General features: G+C 29.0%; 1 protein-coding gene across 3 annotated transcripts in view; it reads left to right on the top strand.

The window, feature by feature from the left end:
• Positions 1-21,627, top strand: part of Esp (Epidermal stripes and patches) — a 148,861-nt gene extending 127,234 nt beyond the window's left edge. For all 3 annotated transcript variants that reach the window (XM_075376214.1, XM_075376215.1, XM_075376216.1), the window contains 7 exons: positions 359-523; positions 3,140-3,301; positions 6,449-6,589; positions 11,332-11,477; positions 15,666-15,830; positions 17,775-17,938; positions 21,028-21,627. In XM_075376214.1, the coding sequence (XP_075232329.1) occupies positions 359-523; positions 3,140-3,301; positions 6,449-6,589; positions 11,332-11,477; positions 15,666-15,830; positions 17,775-17,938; positions 21,028-21,079 (995 nt within the window). In that variant the 3' untranslated portion in view covers positions 21,080-21,627. The remainder of the gene's footprint in view (positions 1-358; positions 524-3,139; positions 3,302-6,448; positions 6,590-11,331; positions 11,478-15,665; positions 15,831-17,774; positions 17,939-21,027) is intronic.
• Positions 21,628-22,027: the final 400 nt, after the last annotated feature.

The raw sequence follows: 22,027 nt of genomic DNA, 5'->3' as shown, positions 1-22,027 counted from the left end.
AATGTTAAATTTGGATATTATACCTAAATTTTACTCTTTCAGTAGTTAATAATTAACTATGTATTTTAATAATAATTGGTAAAACAAACTATGCATTACTAGATATGTGGAGGCCTGTAGTCAACTGCTTATGAACATGATTCAACAAAGCTGCACAAATCTGAAAATATCATATGAACCGATCTAACTTAGCTCATTACCTAAACTGTAGTTTTTGATTTGATTCATATATTGAAATTATCATATGATGACATGAGATTAAACTCCTCTTTTTCCATATGGAAAAGCTTTTAAGATAATAAATGTAGAATTATATATTAATAACTATTCTGCATTAAAGAATTATGTTTGTTAACAGGTGAAATACCTCCAGGGCTCCCAAGTGTGAGATTACCTCCATTTAGTACCACTATTGGAAATACAACTCTTGGATTTTGGGAAATGTGTTCTGGCATGGGACAAGGAGTATTTGTTTTACCACTCATAGCATTACTGGAAAACATAGCTATATGCAAAGCATTTGGTAATATATAGAAAATATTATACTATAGTTTATGTGTGTATGTATATATATTTATTTTTCTAAAGTCGATCCTTTCGAGAATCATATTCCTCTGGACTATACAAATTATATTAATCTGATCAACCTAAGTACAGAATTAATAAATAAAATAGGATGACATCTACCTTATTCCATACTTCATGCAAGAACACTTTCATGAGTTACTCACATCATCAGTTGCTCCATATAAATTTTTTTTTTAGATCATTCATATTAAATTACATATTAAGACTATACTTAAGACTTAAAATTAAAAATTTTAAACCTTAAGTATAGTATAGGATAATTTTTAATTTCAATTTTAATATGAAATTTGATATGAAAGATTTGAAAAAAAATTTATATGGAGCAACTGATGATTTGAGTAACTCATGAAAGCATTCTTGTATGAAGTATGGAATAAGGTAGGATTCATCCTATTTTATTTTATTTAATAATTCTGTACTTAGGTTGATCGGATTAATGTAATAATAATATATATTAATAAAAATAATTATATTATTATTATTGTTATGTACATAGGTATACATTTCTACAAATCACAAAAATTAAAATTATTCTGATCTGGAAGAGGTATTTGTATAATGAGTTTAAGGTATTTGTCATCGCACTGAGTGATTGCCTCTGAACCACTTTCAAGAAAAGTGAAATATAAATAAATATATTTTAATTTCTCTAAATTTTTATTTTTTAGATATATTGAAGCAAATTTAAATGTAGTAAGAGCTTGATAGTCCATCAAAATGGTTTCAATTGCATGCAGTTGAACAAAAGTTGATCTGCTGTTTATTAAGTGCTTTCATCTTTTTGAGGATGCATCTGCAATTCTTTAGTGAAGTCAATGAGAGGAAAATGTAAAAAATCAATTCATTTACTTTAATATAAATAAAACCTTCTAGTTTTTTTTTAAGTCATCTCTACATAACAATGTTTTTTTGTCATAGAATAATTTTATTTCTGCTTTCTATTTTTTGATATATCAACATTTCCTGTAATTGAATTATAGAAAACATGAATAGTAATTTACTATGATCATAGATATCCATCATTTCTAATTTAATACATAATTATTATAGCATAAGATGACACTTAAGTACTGGGAATCACTTTATTAGCATAGCTGTCAGGACGTTATATGGTATAAAATGTATTGGATAAATCTTTTACATTGTTTGTGACTCAGAAGATTTCGTCACTGATTCTTTACATTAATTGATCTATAAATACATTTAATTTATAAGATTAAAGCAATAATGAAAATGTCTGGTGGCTGAAATAGTTAATAAAAAGGTCGTGAACAAGATAATTAACTGCAATCCTTATAATCCAGATAGTTCTACAACATCTTAGTTATAAAAAATCTTACGGACTACTACCCTGTAAATAAAAGAAGTTAGGAGTAAAAATTAGTTGCTGATACTCTAAGTGAAATTTAATAAAATAGTTACTTCTATCTCTGTAATTAAAAGCGTAGTTGAGGATTCTTGGTTTTAAGCATTTGTATAACAAAATTTATATTGTTAGAAGATGTTCAGGAACTTGGATAGTAGTAATACATGTTCCAGACATACTGTTGTAGATCTTAAAACATAAAACTCACCCAGCAAGTGTTCAGAGCACAATAACAAAAAAACAAATAATGACTTCTGTGAAATTATAATAATAAATGCAACTGATATAAACAGTACTATACGGTCTAGTGGTAAACTTGTCTTTGCAAATCAGCTGATTTTCGAAGTCGAGAAGGTTCAAATTTTAGTAAAGGGAGTTTCTTTATAAGGATTTGAGTACTAGATCATGGATACTGGTGTTTTTTCGTGGTTGGGTTTCAATTAACCACAGATCTCAGACATGGTCAACCTGAGGCTGTACAAGACTACAATTCATTTACATTCATACATATCTTTCTCTGAAGTAATACCTTATGGTGGTTCTGGAAGCTAAACAGAAAAAGAAAGATATGAACAGTACTAAAATAAATTCTTTTAACATGCCACTACAGTTTATAAATGAAGATTTATGAAAAAATATTGTTGCAGAGATATTTGGTTTATTGCAAGTAATAATATTATTTATAATATTCATAAAACAATTTAATGTTTCATCTAAATTTTATCATTCTATGCAGCTCTATCTGTACAAAACAAATTTATTTGAATGCTTTGAATAGCCTCTCATAATTATCTTATTTGTGTGAATGTTATTTTCTGTTAGGTTTTAATACAAACAACATTCATAAATCTGTACAAAGTTATAGATAATTAGAATTAATGAATGGTTTGCTATACAGAGGACACGTTTATGATCTTGATAAATACTAAGGAGGTGGTACATAATGGAATATGTAGTTATGCGCTGTGTTGTTACCTTTGCTTATGCTGTAGTTTATTAATTTTTTTGTTCTTGAGAGCATAAAACTGAAATAATTCATATTTAAATAACAAATACACCTGGAATATTATATTATAATAAAGGGGTAGCAATGGAAGTGTTAATTAAATATTATAATTGTAATTTTAAGGTGGATAAGTGATAAATTGTGAAGATATAATTGTGTTATTCTTTTTTCTGTTACAGCTAATGGTAAAACAGTTGATGCCACTCAAGAATTAATTGCTATTGGACTTTGTAATATCGGTAATTCAATGGTACAGAGTTTCCCTGGATCAGGATCATTATCTCGTAGTGCAGTTAATAATTCAAGTGGTGTTCGTACTCCACTTGGAGGATTGTATACTGGTTTGTATGACTACTCTTATCAATCTTATTTAAACATTTTCTACAAAATCGATTCTTGAATTTATTTAATGTCAAAATATTGCAGAACAATAAAAATGTGTTTAATAAAATTGTACAATTATGAATGATTAGGTTATACAATGAAGTCCCAGAAACTTGAATTTTAATAATTTGATGTTCCTTCCAGTTGCTCCCTTAGTGTTGTTAGAGTGTTTCTAGGTTTTGAGTTTTTGATGTTTCCTCTTGAAATATGTGAATTTCAAGATTAGGTCGTGATTTCTACAGAGATCAATGAGTCTCTGTCTGTTTTCATTTGTTCTCTTTTGGCAGGCCATTTTCCAATGATTTCACAGTATCTTTTTTCTCTGCCTAGTTGAGCGTTGAAGTCTCCATTTAGTTGTTTAATGTGATTTTTGGGATGTTATTTATGGTTTAGTTGAGTAGTTCCCAGAATCTTTTTCTTTCTTTGCAGTATTTTGGGGATTTGTTTTTATTATTAGTGGGGTTGTGGGCATTTATTATGTTGTAGATTTTATTTAGTTGATTTTGGAATGAGTTGAGATTATTGGGAATCGTGACTTGAATTCTTGTATGGAGTTTATTATTTTGGGCTGACCAAAATGGCTGTTCTAAACTGTGGGACACTCTCAAACTTTCAGTCTTCATCACTCTCTTCCCAGGTACCTTTGTACTCTTTGTTTTAAGAGGTGGAGGAAACCCGTTTATGGGCGCCTGGGCAGTGTCGGACTCGCTAACAGGTTCCTCAAGATGTTATTAAATGCATATGTGTTCCTGTGCATTACCAACTAAACCTCCATCCCTGGCTACCCACCCTTTCTGGTACAGCTGGTGTGTATTACTTCAGGAAGGGGGAATATACCCTCACACGCATTCAGACACCACAGTCAACAGACACAGACCACACACCCATAAGGTACCAAACATCAGACTAAAATTTCACCACACACTCCACGACATCCAATCATCATTCAGAAAATATGCCTCGTGCCGCACACTCCACAAATCACATCAAAACCAGTCACATCCAATCACATAAACAAACACTTCACAGACAATTGAATGCTACACAGCATACTTACCTCATGGGACACCATAAGATGCAGGAGCAGAGTGCCCACAACCTCATCGCACCCAGCCAACCCCTACATGTATGGAGAACCTCCTAGGCTCTCAGCTCTGTGTCTGTCCACCCCCACACCCTCTGACAACCCCTTCTTCAACCCCTGAGAGACTCCTCTCAGATGTACAGCTCCTCCATTATCTTTCTAGCAAACCTTGCTACAGCCGCTCCAGTTTTCTGCACTTTCCAACATGATTTGCTGCAGTTCCTGTGGGAGGAACATTTCCTTTTATCTATGGTGTCCAATATTTCCTGCTTGCATCCTCAATCGTGGAGGGGGGGGGAAAGCAAAAGAAGATGCGATATACTGTCTCTTCCCTTCTACACACACTAGACAACTAGCAGAGTGATCTAGCTTAAACATAAACGGGTATTCTCTGAACCTCCCCATGGCCCACTAGAAACTATGTGAGACATACCCTCTCATATACCTTTGTAGAGCCTATATCCTTGAGAGTCCATGGTATCCTAGTCAGTATTTCTTATTTCCTGCAGCCCCGTGATGAGAATTTTTTGTTGGTCCATTATGTCAGTTATTATTTTTAGTTTACCAGTCTGCAGGTCTGGTAAACTAAAAAGACAGTTTACATTGTGTGTGGAAATGTAGGCAATTTGCTTCAGTTTGATTTTGGATTTTGTATTGTTCTTGTTCTTGTGTGTGATGTTAGGGCATTCCAGTAGTTCTGATCCCTTGTTATCTTTTAAATGACAGCTCACTGTATGTTAGTGCTCCCTTCTCTGAACCCTGGTGTTGGTTGGTTCAACCAGTGGAGTATTTCTTAAAGGACTTTTCATGGTTGATTGTCAACAGGTCACCTTCGTGGACGTAGTCCATCAAGTTTGTTTAGATTCAGTTCACAGACAAATTTCTTCTATCTGTTCTGGATATATGCAGGCACACTTCGTGGAGGCTCAGTCTGCTTTTCTTAAAGTTAAAAAGTCCAATCCTAAACATTACATCCATAATTTATTAAAATAATTATTAGCAATAATTTATTAAAATAAATTAACATTTTTTCTTCCTATTTTTTTTTTTTTTGGTCTCCATTGATTAGTTTCACAGAAATCTCTGTACTTAGAATGGATTTTTTTATAATAAAAGTTTTAGAATCTACTCTGCAGAAACAGAAATCTCTGCTAAAGTACTTACAAAAGAAACAAAAACAAAAAAAAAACAATAGACAGAAAAGTGTTTTAATAAATTAATAGTGTGTAGTGGTGTGGTTTGATAGTTAAAAAATATTTATTACAATATAATCTTAAGGTATTTTTACTCACATATTATGAATACTTCTTTACTGTAAAAATAACATGAAGTTATTTACCATCCTAAAGGGTGAAAAATTATCGGCTGATGAAATTGTTAGATCCTGAGAAAAAAGATGGATACACAACATATTATACTGGGTAAAATGTGAGGGATGTCCTCCTAGTACTCTTAAAAAATGAAAAATATGTAAATGATGTAAAATGAACAATTTGCACTGACTTACGATGTATAGGTAATGTTATGCATTCATATACATGACAATAAAAGTCAACCATTCACTAAACATTTTTTTTTACAATACTAATACCCCTTTACCACATCATAAATTTTCAAATGTAGGAGTTGTATGTTTTAATTAAACTTATCTAAATTTATATAATTGCTTCAGAAACCAACTTGGTGGTGATGGCATTTTTTGTTTACTTATACAAGCTAGTATTGTTGGTTAAAAATAAATACATAAATTAATTGGTTCATTTTAATTGTATCGAGAAAAAAAAATCAAAGTGATATCTGTGTAATGAATAAATTCTAGCTTCATCTTTAGTTTAAGTGTACATCATACAATAAAAAATTGTTTCATCGACAGCTTCTATATTAATTAATATATATATATAAATATATATATATATATATATATTTATATATAAATATGAACATTATTTATATATAGTTTTTGAATATGTGCTGCTGATTTTATAAAAATAATTTAATTGTATTACTTTGTTGTTTATAGGTATTCTTGTTATTGTTGCTTTATTGTTCTTCACTCCTTGTTTTTATTTTATCCCAAAAGCTACATTAGCTGCAGTTATTGTTGCAGCAGTCGTATTTATGGTTGAAGTGAGAGTTGTTAAACCTATTTGGAGATCTAAAAGTAAGTGAAAATTACTATTATTATTATTATTCAATGTGTCTTATATTACAAGTGTATTATTTGTATTTTAGCTACTTAAGGCATTTATCCAGAGTGTCTAGACATCCACACAAATGAATAAGTTTACTCCAAAGGTGCTTCTTAAAATCTAACAACACAATAAAATGTATGCACATTGAAGCATTTTGTTCTAAAAGCCGGGCTGTGTTTTATCCACTTTATTGTTATGCTTACAGACAATAATCCAGGATGCACAGAATCTAACATTCCATTAAAGGGTAAATATGATCATCATGTAAAATAGGATGTTGAATTTTTTGGAAATTTTACATTTTAGGGCCCATCTAGACCAAAAACCTATATATGTAAGTGTATGTGTACATACGTTTACATTGTGTTGCACTGCTTTTGGCCTTATATCTCAGGATTGTTGACCAAACCAATTTTATTTAAATTTGACTTAAATATTTCTATATGTTAGGCGGTAATTATGATAATTTTTTCAAAATTCATTATGGGGATATTACAAAAAAACCAATTTTGATATTCTACTGAGGAATTTAAAGAAAACTTTATTAAAGCAAATATCCCAAAAATTGTTTCAAAATATCAAATCCCATCTCTTAAAATTGAAATATATGTTTTTTGTTCTTTTGCTTTACCTTCCTTCGGTTTAAATATTTTTTGTGTTTAATAATTATAAATTTTATATTAAAAAAACGTTCATTTATGTTCCTCATAACTCTTCTTTTATAGTAACCTTACCTACTGAGAAAAAAATCCAGCAGTTCATTTCTAACATTTCTTCATAAATATAACCATCAGGATACAAAAATTGTATACAATTTAAAAAAAAATATAGACCGTTAGACCTTTATTTTTTTTCTGTTTAGTCTCCAGTACCTTTCAGATAATACTTCAGAGGATGATATGTATGAGTGTAAATGAAGTGTAGTCGTGTACAGTCTCAGTTCGACCATTCCTGAGATGCGTGGTTAATTGAAATCCAACCATCAAAGAACACTGGTATCCATGATCTAGTAATCAAATCTGTGTAAAAATAACTGACTTTACTAGGACTTGAATGCTGGAACTCTCGACTTCCAAATCAGCTGATTTGGGAAGACGCATTCATCACTAGACCCCGGTGGGTCCCTGGACCTAAAATACAGGAAAAAGTTTTTTAAATTTTATTTTTTTATTATAGCTTTTATTGAAGGGGTGTTACATTTAAAGAAAATGTTATTTAAGCAAATTTGTTAAGCTTAATATATGTATGAATATTGTTAGAAAAATCTTTCTTAAATCTATAAAAAGTATATAATCTGTTATTACTTTTAGTTGTTTTTTTTAGTTTTTTTTTTTTTTTTTTAATCAGTAATTAAACAATTTATGTGTTTGTTTATTCTACTTTTGTTATAAGTGTAAAATTTAATGTTATAATGTTCCTATTAAAAAATTTGGTTGCCAAAAAAATTTTCTTCATGTTAGTACATACATTTTTGTTATTGTTTTATAAAAAGATAAATTATTTATTATAAAAACAAAAGTCAGACTCTTAATACTTGAATTGCAAAAACTTTCTGGTGATACCAGAAAGATTTTGAAAAAATGTGGAAAGTATTGTATGACTTAATCGGCATTGCCATAAAAGTCATGCAACCTTTGCCAGCTTTTTCTTAGAATGATTATGATAAGGAACACCATTCGTCTTAACAGTTTCTTACTGAATAATAAAATCAGTTCATTGAATCTTAATTTTCTGATTAAACAGATATTCTGAGCTGATTAACAAAACTGAGCTGAATGGCTCATAAGAATTGTGAGGGATACTAAATCTGTTCTATAATAATTATAAACTTTATACAAAAAATTCATGTGTAAGCATCATAAGTTTTCTTTTACAGTAACGTTAACTTCTGAAAAAAAATTTTCAAAGGTTTATTTCTAATAAGTTCTTAATCTTATTTTTAAATAAGTCTGTGAAAATGTATCAAAATCTTATTGGAATTTAATAGGATATATTCTGTTATTGATCGGTACTTAGTTACTGTATCTATCCCTTTTTGGTTTTGAATACAGCCACTAGTAAATACATAAGCTATTTACTAGTTTATCAATGTAATCAATCTGCAATACAGATTGATTACATTGATAAACATAATTTTTGTTTTGTAACATGCAATACATGATTTTAATCTGTTGTTGATGCTGAAAACGAATATGAACTCAGAATTTTTCTATCACCCACCATTTAAAAATTTTTTAATTTTAATTAAAGGATTTTTTTCAACTTTCAATGTACAGTTAGCATTTTAAGCACCTATATTGTATTTTGTTAGCTCATTTTTTATTGTTTAACTTTGTTAACATAATTTTTAAGCTATAAATAAACAATACTAGACAAAGAATTAAATCATATCATAGTCACATTATGACATCATATCTAATACTGAAGAGTGAGACTTCACGGACAAAATTAATCACGTCTGTGGAGGTCAAATCATGCAGCTGAAAATACAGCTGTGTTGTTTGTATTAAGCACTGGATTTAGGAATGAATTAATTTTGTTCAGTCTTATTGCTGTCTTAAGTTTGTTAACAGTGCATAATGCCTCAAAATTGTGAAAATGATGTGGATGCCTTTTGTTATATATGTGGTGAGTTTACTGTAAAATCAAATAGAAAAAACATTACACCTTTAATTTAAAAAGCATATCATTTGTACTCTCAGTGTAAAATTGGTGATCAGGATAAGATGTGGGCTCCTCATATAGTGTACAGTAATTTTTGTCAGTAATATTTAAGAGGATGGCTGAAAGGTACACAGAAGGTTTTGCTATTTATTTGATAAACCTATGATTTGGCGTGAAACAAAGGATCATGTAACTGATTGTTACTTTTGTTTACCAAGTTCTGGAATTTCTAAAAAATCTAAACAAACTGTAAAATATCCTTCATTGCAATCTGCAATCAGGCCTGAATCTCAAAGCAAAATTATTCCAGTTCCTGAGCCCCCTGTGAACGTATGTTTCGAAAGCAGTGACAAAGATTCAGGCAGTACTAAAGAAGACAACAATGATTTAAATTTTGAATTATCTTCCAATAAGCCACATCTTATATCACAAGGTGAATTAAATGAATTGATTAGGGATTTAAATTTATCAAAAAATCAAGCTGAACTGTTAGGATCAAGACTGCAAGGTTGGAATTTACTTTAAAAAAATACAAAAATTTCAGGCTTTCGAAGCTGTCAAAAAGAACTTTCTCAGTACTTTATTGATAAAAATAATTTGGTTTATTGTACAAATATTGATGAGCTTATTTTGCACTTAAGACAAGTTCATAAACCTGAAGACTGATGCCTTTTCATAGATTCGTCCAAGTATAGTTTAAAAGTGGTTCTACTACACAATGGTAACAAATATCCTTCGATACCAATCGCTTATGGTATTAATTTGAAAAGACATGATGTGATGAAAGACGTTCTTGAAAAAATAAATTATAAAAAACATAGCATTATAAATAATAGGAACATACATGGTGATTTGAAAGTTACAGCTATTTTGTTAGGCATGCAGTTAGGCTACACTAAGTACATGCTTTTTTCAAATGGGACAGCCGAGCTAGGGATAATCATTATGTTACCAAAGAGTGGAGGAAACAAGAAAACTCCAAATGGGAAGAATATTATTCATGAGCCCTAAGTTGAACCCAAAAAAATATTTTTACCCCCTCTCCATATCAAGCTAGGAATAATGAAAAATTTTGTAAAACAATGAATTAGGATAGTCTCGGATTTACATTCGGAAATTTCCGAATGTAAGTGAAGGAAAAATTAAAGAAGTAATATTTGCTGGTCCTCAAATAAGAGAATTGGTCAAAGATGATGTATTTAACTCAATGTTAAATAATGTAGAAAGTGCAGCTTGGTCTTCATTTAAAGACATTTGCAAAGGTTTTCTCAGCAAACAAAAATCTGACAATTACCACGATATTGTTAACCAATTTCTTATTTCATACAGAGCTTTGGTATATAATGTGTCTTTGAAAATACATTTTTTCCTGGACAACCTCAGAGACATAAGTGACTAACACGGTGAACGTTGCCACCAAGACATTTTGGTGATGGAAAGCTGCTATAAAGGGAAATGGAATACTAACATGCTAGCCGATTACTGCTGGACATTAATTTGGGATGTGCCTGACTCTATTTATAAAAGAAATGCATTAGTGAAATTATTCTAACTCAGGTATGACCATGCAAAATTATAAATTTTACAAATTTTAACTATATTTTCCCTTAATTTTTTTTAAGCGTAATTTATTTAAAATTAAGGGTGATAGAAAAATTGTATTTACATATCTAAGCAATTCAAGAAATGGTATCTCACTTACAAAAACATTAAAAACTTTTTTTGTTTATCAGTGTTATCAGACAAAAGGAAAGCCGGTTGTTTTAGTAAGATCTCATCAATACTACCAGCTGTCCAGTTTTTATTGAAGAAGTTTTTGTGTTCAATTTATGTTACAGAATATTCAGATTATAAACTTGCAGTTCTATGTAGATGATTATCTTGAGTTCTCTAATCAAAATAGTATTAACAAAACATTTATATATGCTTGTATATCAGTTTTATTGTTATATAAATGAAAACAAAACATTAAATAACAACTAAGTATAAGTGTATATAAAATATATTCATTTCTTAATGTAATTATAATTTTGCATCTTTTTTTTAGAGAGTGATTTAATACCTGGTGTTGCTACATTCATAGCATGTCTTGTTTTCCATTTAGAAATTGGTATTCTTATTGGCATCGGTTTAAATCTTATTTCAATATTATACCATGCTGCAAGACCAAAAATATCAATGGATATATATAAGGTAATTAACTATATATCTGTAATTATATTGGCATTATTATTATTATTATTAACATTCATTCAGCAGCATATTGACTGTGTTGAATGTTAATTGTTAGTACTTAGTGGAGATATTAATTATGTTGTATACTCTTATATTTGATTGATCTAGTGATTCCCAAAGTGGAAAATTAATTACAATTACAATTAATTATTAATTAATTAATATCTTACAACTGATCTTCATTCTTCGTATAGGCCTACAATAAAGTCAACTTTTCAGACAAATCATATTTCACATTTCAAACAGTATCAAGCATTATTGGATCGATTGGACAAATGATGATTGTACAGGCAAAGCCAGTTCCTTTGTTTTATCTGTGTAGTACTACACAGATAAGTAAGTAAGTTTCAAATGTGAATTCAGTGAATGGATAAGATTAGAAGGATGATACTTTGAACATTTTCTATGATGTGTATTAAACAATGGTAAAAAAATTTTCATTTACCATTTTTTATTAACTTATTCTCATTAGTAAGCTTAATCCTTTATAGGGGATAATTATTATTTTCCACCACTTAGGTTTAGTTTTTTTTTTTTTGCAAGAATTTGCCATCAAATTTTAGAGGAAAGGGTTACTGTCTGTTCTTTGATAATTTTTCTAGCTCTCTAAAACTAACAAGAATATTGCTTGATCAAGATACCTTTGCTTGTGCACCCATGCGACAGACAAGAAAAGGATTTTCTAATGAAAATCTGAAGAAAGATAAGTTACGTCACATGGTACCATAAAAATACCCAAAAAATTGATTTTGTAATTTTGAAGTTTTTAGTTAAAAAATATGTTGAATTATAAGAAATAAATGTTGAAATGACTAAAAAAATTTCTTTGATGCAAAAATAGATCTGTAAAAATTCATTTTCAAGGAAATTTTTTATTTTTTCCTGCTTTTGGTTGTGATATTTTTAATTTTACATTGGAGATAGAGATAGCAAGGGCTTTGCATCTATAGTTGAAGCAGCTCCATATGGCACTGAAAGAATATGAAAATTAGAATGTATAGGCCACATTCAAAAGAGGATGGGGTCCTGGCTGAGAAAGTTACATTCTGAAAATAAAAATGTTATATTGTCAGATGGGAAAAACATTACAGGTAAAGCTAGATTGCCAGACAAAAAAATAAACAACTTACAGTCATATTATGGTAATGCTATCAGGCAAAATCTGTCTAGTGTAGATCAGAAGAAGCGGACTATTTGGGCGATATACTTTCACCCTACATCAACCGACAAAAACCCAGCACCATAACCTCTGCCCTTCTGAGGATCAAACTTGGTGTAAATGTAGAAGAGCTGAAAATCATATTCATGCAAAAACCCCATGCCTCAGGCAGTTGCTACATTAATCGAACCTGTATTCAAAAGTTTGGCTGATCTAGAGCTGTTAGTAAAATGTTGGCATGGACTGACAACAAAATCCTAATGAGGTGTTCAACTGTATCATATAGACACGTATTCCTAAACTGGTGTTTGTTGGACTGACAACTCTCTCATTTGGAGTGCATGATTCAGTAATAAGTTTTAATGTTAGAAATGCTGTTTGTGTTAGAGTATTACAAAAACTTGGTTTGAACCCAGGAGTAAACCCTACAAAAACGTTGAAGGAACTTGTCAACAGATTTCTTTTAGATGCAAAAAGAGAAGCACAAGATATCTACATAAATAAAATAAAATAAAAAATTCAAGGAAAAATTCAAGATTGCAGGCTAATAGATAGCTGAGAAAAAGGAACATGAATGTAACAAATTTAAAATGGGGAAGATACAAGGTACCATGTGGCCTTAATTGCTAAACATGATCATGATTTTGTACAGTCTGCTGATATCAGAATAGTAAAACGGAAAGACCAAGGATTAAAAATGGTGACAGTGATTTCTAACATGCATAACCCCTCCAACACATAGAAGGTACTCAGAACAAACCCAAAGGGGGAACGTGAAGAGGTGACATGCCCAATAGCCATTGCTGATTATAATAACTATATGGGCGGTGTTGATCATTTTGATTAATTGATGACGGTCTCTAGTGTTGTTCAGAAGTCTTGAAGATGGGGATAAAGTTATTTTACTATTTTCTAGACACTGCAGTAGTAAACAGCTACATACTCTACGCACAGACAAGCAAAAATGAAAAATCTGATGTGGGCATATGACTTCCTTGTACACCAGTTAAATTACATATACACATTTTTAAAAGTACATAAAATTTTATTTTACTAATAACTTTTGATTTTTTTTATTGTTATTATTGAATTATTATTTATTGTAGACATTTTTCTATAATCAGAGATAATAATTATTAATAAATCAATATATTTAAATTAAAAAAAAGTTAAAAAAAGGAAAAGAAGTCAAATTCGAACCGATGTGCCTTTCCCTTATACGATCCAAACATTTCATTAATCAAAATTTTATCTGGCTATAACCATGGAACTAATGAAAATAAGTACCACCTATGATATATCGTTGAAAAGCTCTCAATGAGGATTTATTACTGCAGTTAAGAAAAAGTCCAACATCCAAATTTTTTTGATTTTGGGTGTTTTTGGACATTTTTGGTCAAGTCGATTGCAATCAAAAAGGAAAGTGCACAACTAGGTGTTACAACAGTCCTAAATCCAAAATTTCAACATCCTACGGTTAATTGTTTTTGAGTTATGCGAGATACATACGTACGCACATACATCACGCTGAAACTAGTCAAAATGGATATTTCCATTGAAATCTGAAAACCAAATCTTTTTGCGATCACAATACTTCCTTTACTTCATATAAGGAAGTAAAAAGAAACTAATACCTCATCTACAGTTTTGATCAGATTTAGTAAATGGCCTCGTTAGAAGCTTTACTTCATGAAAGAAAAGGGGGGTTTCCACTGGAAGTGGGCGTGCTAGAAAGAGGAATGCTCCAACTGGTTGCTCCACAGTAGAAAACACTATCAGACTTAGTATGTTGGAGATCATCAACAGAAAATCAATATATAAGGAAGGTGTGTGTTGTGTTCTACAAAGATTAAGGCAAAAATAAGCAATATGATATGTGTCACTTGTGATGTAGCATTATGTAAAACTTGCTTCAGACCATTTCATACAAGGTACAACTGATTTTTCCATGTCATTTCATGAGTAAACCTTATTTAGTTTTATTTTTTCTTCGTTATTAATTTTGTTGCAACATTTAAAAAATTTTTATACATGTATATACTATATACTTTATTATTTTATATGTAACATTTTATATAATATTTTCTATCAATAAAAATGTTTTGTTTGGTTAAAATTTGTTTATTTATTTAATTTCTGTTCTTGATTTCTTTACATTATAATGCAAAGTATGTAATTAGTTGTAGAAATAAATTTAGAATAACAGTTATTTTAGGAATTGGGAAGATATTATCCCACTAAACAAAAACATAACATAATTGTGCAGAATATCCACTGGAATAATAATTTCCCACCCAAAAATGTATGAAATTGTAACATTTTTTGAAAAAAATGATAAAAGCTCTTAATATACAATAAAAGTTAGTATCTGAACAAAAGAAAACTAAATTTCAATGTATCCCAGACTTTTGCCATATAAAGGGTTAAAAAGCAAGTAATTTTTAATGTTTCCTTTTTTCAATAATTTTCTAAATAAGTTGAATTAATAAGTGGAAATCATTCTATTTAATTCAAAATAAAGATTTTAAAAGCAATGTAAACATGTTAAAAAAAATATTGATAAATGTATTTCTAATAATCATAACATTATTTAATTTTCATTTATTAAAAAATTTCACTAAATTTGTTTTAAAAAAATATTAATTCTATCTGATTAGTAGATAAATTACACAAAATTGTAGCAGTATTAATAATTTGATGGCAGTATTTAGTGTGTTTAAGATTGTTAAAAGAGGTGCCATCTATTTCTCGATAAATATGTATAATCCAATTTTACTGATTGTCTCTTTCCTGATCTTAATCTTAAGAATGGGATTAATAAAATAATTGGAAATAATCTGCAAGTAATAAATAATTCAATTTTAGATAGCCAGTTCTTTGGTCAAGTTTATTTATTCAATGCAATAAATCTGCTTTTTTATTTATTTCCTTTTTTATATTTATTTATTGACCTAAGGATTAATATATATTTTTATTTAATCTTCCAGAGCAGAGGTGGTGTTGAATATCTGTTGTTGACTCCAGACCGATGTCTTATTTTTCCATCTGTTGATTATGTTAGTGCATTAGTTACAAAACACAGCATTAAACAGGGTATTCCTGTTGTAATTGATTGTTCACATATATATGGTGCTGATTTTACTGCAGCTAAGGTAATTACAATCAAAATAATTTAATTTTAAAAATATTATAATTTTAAGAATAATTTATTTCCTATACATAATTATAGAGCAGTTGGCCAACCCTCTGGGTTGTTCTACAGGTGAAATTGTCACTGCAAATCAGCTGATTTCAAAGTCAAGAGTTCTAAGGTTCAGATCCTTGTAAAGGTAAACTTTTATATGGATTTCAATACTAGATCGTAGATCGGTATCTACGATCAGAACACCGGTGTGTTCTGTGGTGGTTGGGTTTCAATTAACCACACATCTCAGGAATGATCGGCCTGAGACTGTACAAGATTACACTTCATCATTCATATATACCATCCTCATTCATCCTCTGAAGTAATATCTTACAGTGGTTCCGGAAGCTAAACAGAAAAAGAAAGTGCATTTGGCCAGTTAATTGAATGTATTGAAAAGCATATATGACACTTTATGGACAATTGACATCAACTGCTTGTTATTCATTCTGAACGCAAGTAAAATTTTTAATATAATATTTGTGTATGATGTTATGTGTGCTTTAGTTTGCCAGAGCCACTTCTGCAGGCTTTTAAAATTCATAAGAATTTATGTTCAAGAACCACTTTAACTGAACAGATTGATATGTAGTGCCTTTTGACATATTTTCCTCTCTTGCATCTTGCCAATGATGGACATGCAAACACAGAGGAATAAGGAATTTTATGATCATATTATTATTGTTATAAAAATAATACTCTTACATTTCATGTAAACATCAGTTTTTCTCTGGAAGCTGGCCATTTGTGAACTCCGATTTTAAATTACAAAATAAAGAAGCATTAAAGATATATTCTTTAATGCCTCTTTATGTTGTTCATCACAAAATAGGAAGTTGTATGCAGATTCTTTTAGTATTCAAAGGCTTAATTCTCCAAAAGATTTTTTTACAAATATTTTTTAAAACAAATATCTAATTACATTCTATTATTAACAGAAAACAAGTAATGTTTTAGTTCCTTAGCTTAATCTGTCAACTAATTGTAAAGATGACTGCAGAAAGCTAATGATTAATTACACAAATTTATTAAACATGCCAGATTGTGCGGATCTACATGACAGATATACTATCCAGTGTGTCAGACGACACAGGTGTGTGATTGGCAGGTATTATTTTTGCTTCAAATAGTGAGGTTAAGTATGGATATTTTTAAAAGCATCGACATTTAATTTTTTCTAAAGAATTTCAATTTTTTTAAAAGATTTCTCTACATTTAAATATTGTTTTTCTTTTGCATATTTTATTTATTTCAAAATAAAATTATATTTAATAAAATGTGATACATTTCTCACTTTTCTGTTTAAATAGTGTTAAAATCTTTTATCTCCAGTTAAAATGGTGTTCTTTTTTTATATCTCTCTTTCCACTCTATTTTCAGTTTTTCTATTTTTCTTGTTTTTGTAGTTATCTGGATTGATGTATTCAGAAATAATATATATTATAGAATATATTTTAGATTCATTATAGTAATTGTTAAGTTTGTTAGTATTTTTTTTTAAGATTTAATTCCCCAATTCAATAATTATTCCAGTTTCATACTTTATATGGTTTTGTACTTTTTCATAATTTTACGTGCACTTATATTTTTATACTCTGGTCTTCCTATTTTTTTAATATATAAATTTGAAACATGGTTTTTTGAAAATACTTTTCTGTAAAAAATATTTTGTTATGTATAATTATACAACTTCTACTGTTATCATTCAGTTTTGTTAGTCATTAGAACAAATACTTTCAGACGGACTATCATTTTAGTAACTAACTTGTTTTATCATTTAAAATTATACATTTTTATTTCAGTTCATGAAGTTTTATAGTTTAAAAAAGTGTTATCTATATTACATTTATTTTAATACAAAATGGTGTTTTTTAATATGATTTGTTTTTTATAGAAATTTTTTTTCTTTTAGGTAATTGAAATTTTAACACAAGATTTTTCAAAAAGAAAACAGCCATTATTTTTTTATAACTTAAAACCTAGTGTGGTTGCTGTATTTGAAGGTGTGCAACCAAAAGATTTTGTTGTTTATTACAATGACCATGACCTGGACCATTTACTGTTAAAACATACTGTGTAAGTAATTTTCATTATTTTATCTGTTATAATCAATGTTTAAATTCAAATTAATTTTTTTCTAATTTAAATTTACTTAGTTAAATAAGTTGTAAAATTGTTTAATTAATTAGAGAGTTGCAATATAGATTTTAATTATGCTAAATTCTAAAGTGTTGCAGGATAGACATATAGTTTAAATTTTGGCAGTTCTGATGAAATTAGAATTTGTACATTGCTTTATTTCAGTTACTTGACCAGCTGTTATTATTTTCCCAGCACTTGACAGTAGAAGTTAGAATTACTGCCAAGCACAGCAATTAATAGTACTACCACCCGGTCAAACGATTTCTTTAAACCCCTTTCCAATCTCACCCCATACATCACATATTTCTTGTCATCAATATTTTTCTGGCCTTGCCACTAGTCGCAGAGCTTCATCTTTGTTCGACCACGTTCTTTTGCATACATTATTATCATATGTGATATAGTTTTTAATTCATTGTAATGAGCCATTTTAAAAATGATTCAATTTCATTCTGATTTAGCAATAATTTGCAGATTCCTTGTAATGAGCCATTTTAAAAATGATTCAATTTCATTCTGATTTAGCAATGATTTGCAGATGAAATTCGGTTCATTAAATTGTTCACTGTTAATTCATATGGCACCCAAATATCAAGTTTTTTTTTTTGTATCCACTCCTTTTCAAATAGTTTAAAACTGCTTTTTGGTCAAATTTTATTCATTACTGATATCACAACTGCTAATGTGCCAGTCTTGCTCAATTTTTTCCATGATTTCATCAACCTTATCAATCATTTGAATCTCTGTCTCATACTGTATGAATGTTTAATATTGTGCAGTGGGAGTATCATCTGCATACATGAATTTTATGGATCTAGTAGGTAGTTGGACACTTAAGTCTAGATTGAACAACAAAGGTGCAAGAACAAATCCTTAAGACAAGCCATTGTTTAATATTCTTGACCTACTCTGAGTCTTACCAAGATGTATTGTGATCTGTCTATTTGTCAGCATTTCATTGATAATGTTATAAAAGATTTTGCACTTTATTACCCCTATTAGTTTATTTAGTAGTCCATGCCTAGAAACAGCATCATATGCTGAAGATAAATCTATGAATGCTCTTACTTTTAATTTTTTCTGGATTCCTTCTCAATACTAGTATTGAAGATACTAATGCAACACATAAAATGAGCCAACATTGAATTTGTTCAATAGCAGTTCAGGCTCTTCATGTTACGCCTAACAACATTTAAGAGAAACATGAAGAAGGAAAAAGTGAAGAAAATTGTAAGAAAAAGTATAATTTTCAAACTTTTTGATCTACATAACCATTAAGAAATTTAATATATTTTATTTTACTTACTTTTTATATGGCCTTATAGGAAGTTAAAATGATTGATACAGAGGTTATAATGTGTTTTATGTTATTGTTCTGCGATTTGTTTAGAATTTGGCTTTACGTGTTTTGTTGGACCATTAGCTTCAGCTAAATATTTCATCACTTATAATTCATAATTCATTCAGGTCATCTTTTATTTAAAGTAGAATGTTGATTAATCCATATAGCTCAGTTCTGGAAGTTGAAAGTTTACACTGTTTGAGATAATTAGAAGAGTTACATATGAGTATTTCAATTCTGGCAGTTTTATTAAGATTTTAAACTTATGTTGAAAAACATGATCTCAGACACAAATTCCAGTATAAACAATATTCAAAATGTCAAGCACAATTTAAATTTCACAACTCTTTGAACTCATCATAATAAAGATCCTTCAAAACTTAATTCAAACCCTTATATCGCATCTAATGGTGCAGTAAAATTGTATGTTCCTGGCAACTATCTCTAAAAAAGCTTGATTTATAGTAAAAACTAGTGCAGAATCAAATAAAGTTTTTATAACTTTCATATTAAATTAAAGTGTACTGTAGTCATTAAAAAAGTTGTTACATTTTAAACTTTTATACCACAGATTCAAACTTTTAAAAACTGAAGTCTTCCTGCAACGCATCTGCTAACCCTTATCAATGGTAGTCCCATCGATAAATAAATAATTTTCTTATTTTGATCAGTACATAATATATTATACAGATCATGTCTTCTAAGATAAATCATGAATATAAAAACAAATTATAATAAAAAAAAAATAGATGTGATTAAAGTTCCTATCAATTATTTAATCTTCTTGTGAATTGTATGAAAAGAGTTCCATTGTTTGGTTTATTGAGGGTGGATATTATTATTATTACTAGTTAAGAGTAAGTAGTAGAGTCTTCCTTTTAGCAAAGATTGCACATTCATAAATATAAACATAATTAAAAGTTAACATGTAAAATTTTCTAAATAACAGTCTGCATGATTCATTCGTATGAGCATAATGATATGAGAGCCCATTTTTGTTTCATAAAAACTCATTCTGATTACTTGAGGAAGCCCCAAGAGATGACATTTCATTTTAAAAGGGAATATACATAGGCTAGTAACTATTTAATAATGAAGACAAGCTTAACATTTTATTAATGTGCTTCATTATATATAAAATTCACTCAGTAGCTTAAATTGTATGGAGAGTTTGTGCTGGAAGAATTATTGCAGTCCCTAAATGAAATAAAAACAGATTTATGAAGAATTTATGCTTTTTATATTTTTAATGCTGGTATTACTTGATATAACATAATATCTATTTTTAATGGTGACTCAGCATTTGAAATATCACTACAGATGTAGAGGCATTAGTACTTGACATCTACAAAATTTTAATGCACAGATAGAAGAATGCTTCTGCATTCAGTTTCCTTATTATTTCTCTTAAGAGAAGAAAAAATATGAAATTATCATATAAAATATGAAATTCATATGAAAAATATGAAATATTTATAAATGCTTATACTACTTTGCCATGTTGTCAGTGTTTTCTACTAGGAAAAGATTTCTGGAGGCATAGAATAAACCTGCATTCTTTATCATCTTTATTAATTTGTGTGGGGCTATTGAAAAATACTCCTCTTCCACCTTGTCTTGTTTGCAGTTATATTGTATATTATTTAGATAAGTGTATTAAAAATAATTCTTTTGCTTTCAGAAACGCATTACAAGGAAAGAATTTCAAATCACTCGGTGGTGAAGTAAAATGATGTGCAGTTATGAAGATTCATATTGAAAATAACCAGATCAATTGTAAAAGATAAAACAATGAGTATTATAATGTAACATCACCACGGGAAGTGATTTATATCGACTTGGAATTCATGTACATTAAGCCGAACAGCTTTTCAAAATTAATGTAAATCTTATATGATTAATATTTTAGTACTTATGTAACATTACACCTTTATACCATAATAATTATATATTTGGAAATTTTATGGGAATGAAATGAAATTGAGTTGACTATAAGTAACGATGGACTTTGATTGTGATTAAAATTATTTTACATGTATTTGTAATCTGTAACTGTGATGTTAGTCGCTTAAAGAGTAAAATAGTACAAAAAGTAAATGACAGTATTGTTTATTTATGAAATGTTGTGTCTTATTTAGGATTTGTATGCTGTTGAGTTAATTAAAATATATTAATAGGTTATAAATATATTTAAGAGAATGTCTATGTTGTATACATGTAGTGTTTTATTATCAGCTTTAAATTAATAATGCTTAAAAATAAAAGGTTTTTCTAATTTTTATTGTAATTGGAGTTACTTAGCGCATGTTGCTATATATAAATATTACACAAATTTTATTGTATTTCATCATTGTCAAACGTAGATAAGTATTTGATAGTATTGTATCTGTATACACATAATTTTTTTTTTATTAAAAAAATTATATTTTAGTGACTATGAAAATACATTTTTTTTTTTGCTTTATTTCTGTGTATCCTACACAAAAATGAACATTTCATGAATGTAACAAACATCATTGTCTGACCTTGAAAATTTTAAAAGAAATGCATTGATTCAAAATAATTATTTTATTTACTATTAAAATTGCGCACAGTTTATTATTTTTCCAATTTAAATTACATAACTAACAGACCAAAAAAAAACAAGTGTGATAAAAAAATGAGAAATTTATAATTCTTCA

Source organism: Lycorma delicatula, chromosome 9, assembly GCF_047948215.1.
Source record: "Lycorma delicatula isolate Av1 chromosome 9, ASM4794821v1, whole genome shotgun sequence".
Lineage (NCBI taxonomy): Eukaryota > Metazoa > Arthropoda > Insecta > Hemiptera > Fulgoridae > Lycorma > Lycorma delicatula.
The sequence above is the reverse complement of the archived record's forward strand: the minus strand, read 5'-3'. Positions and strand labels throughout refer to the sequence as shown.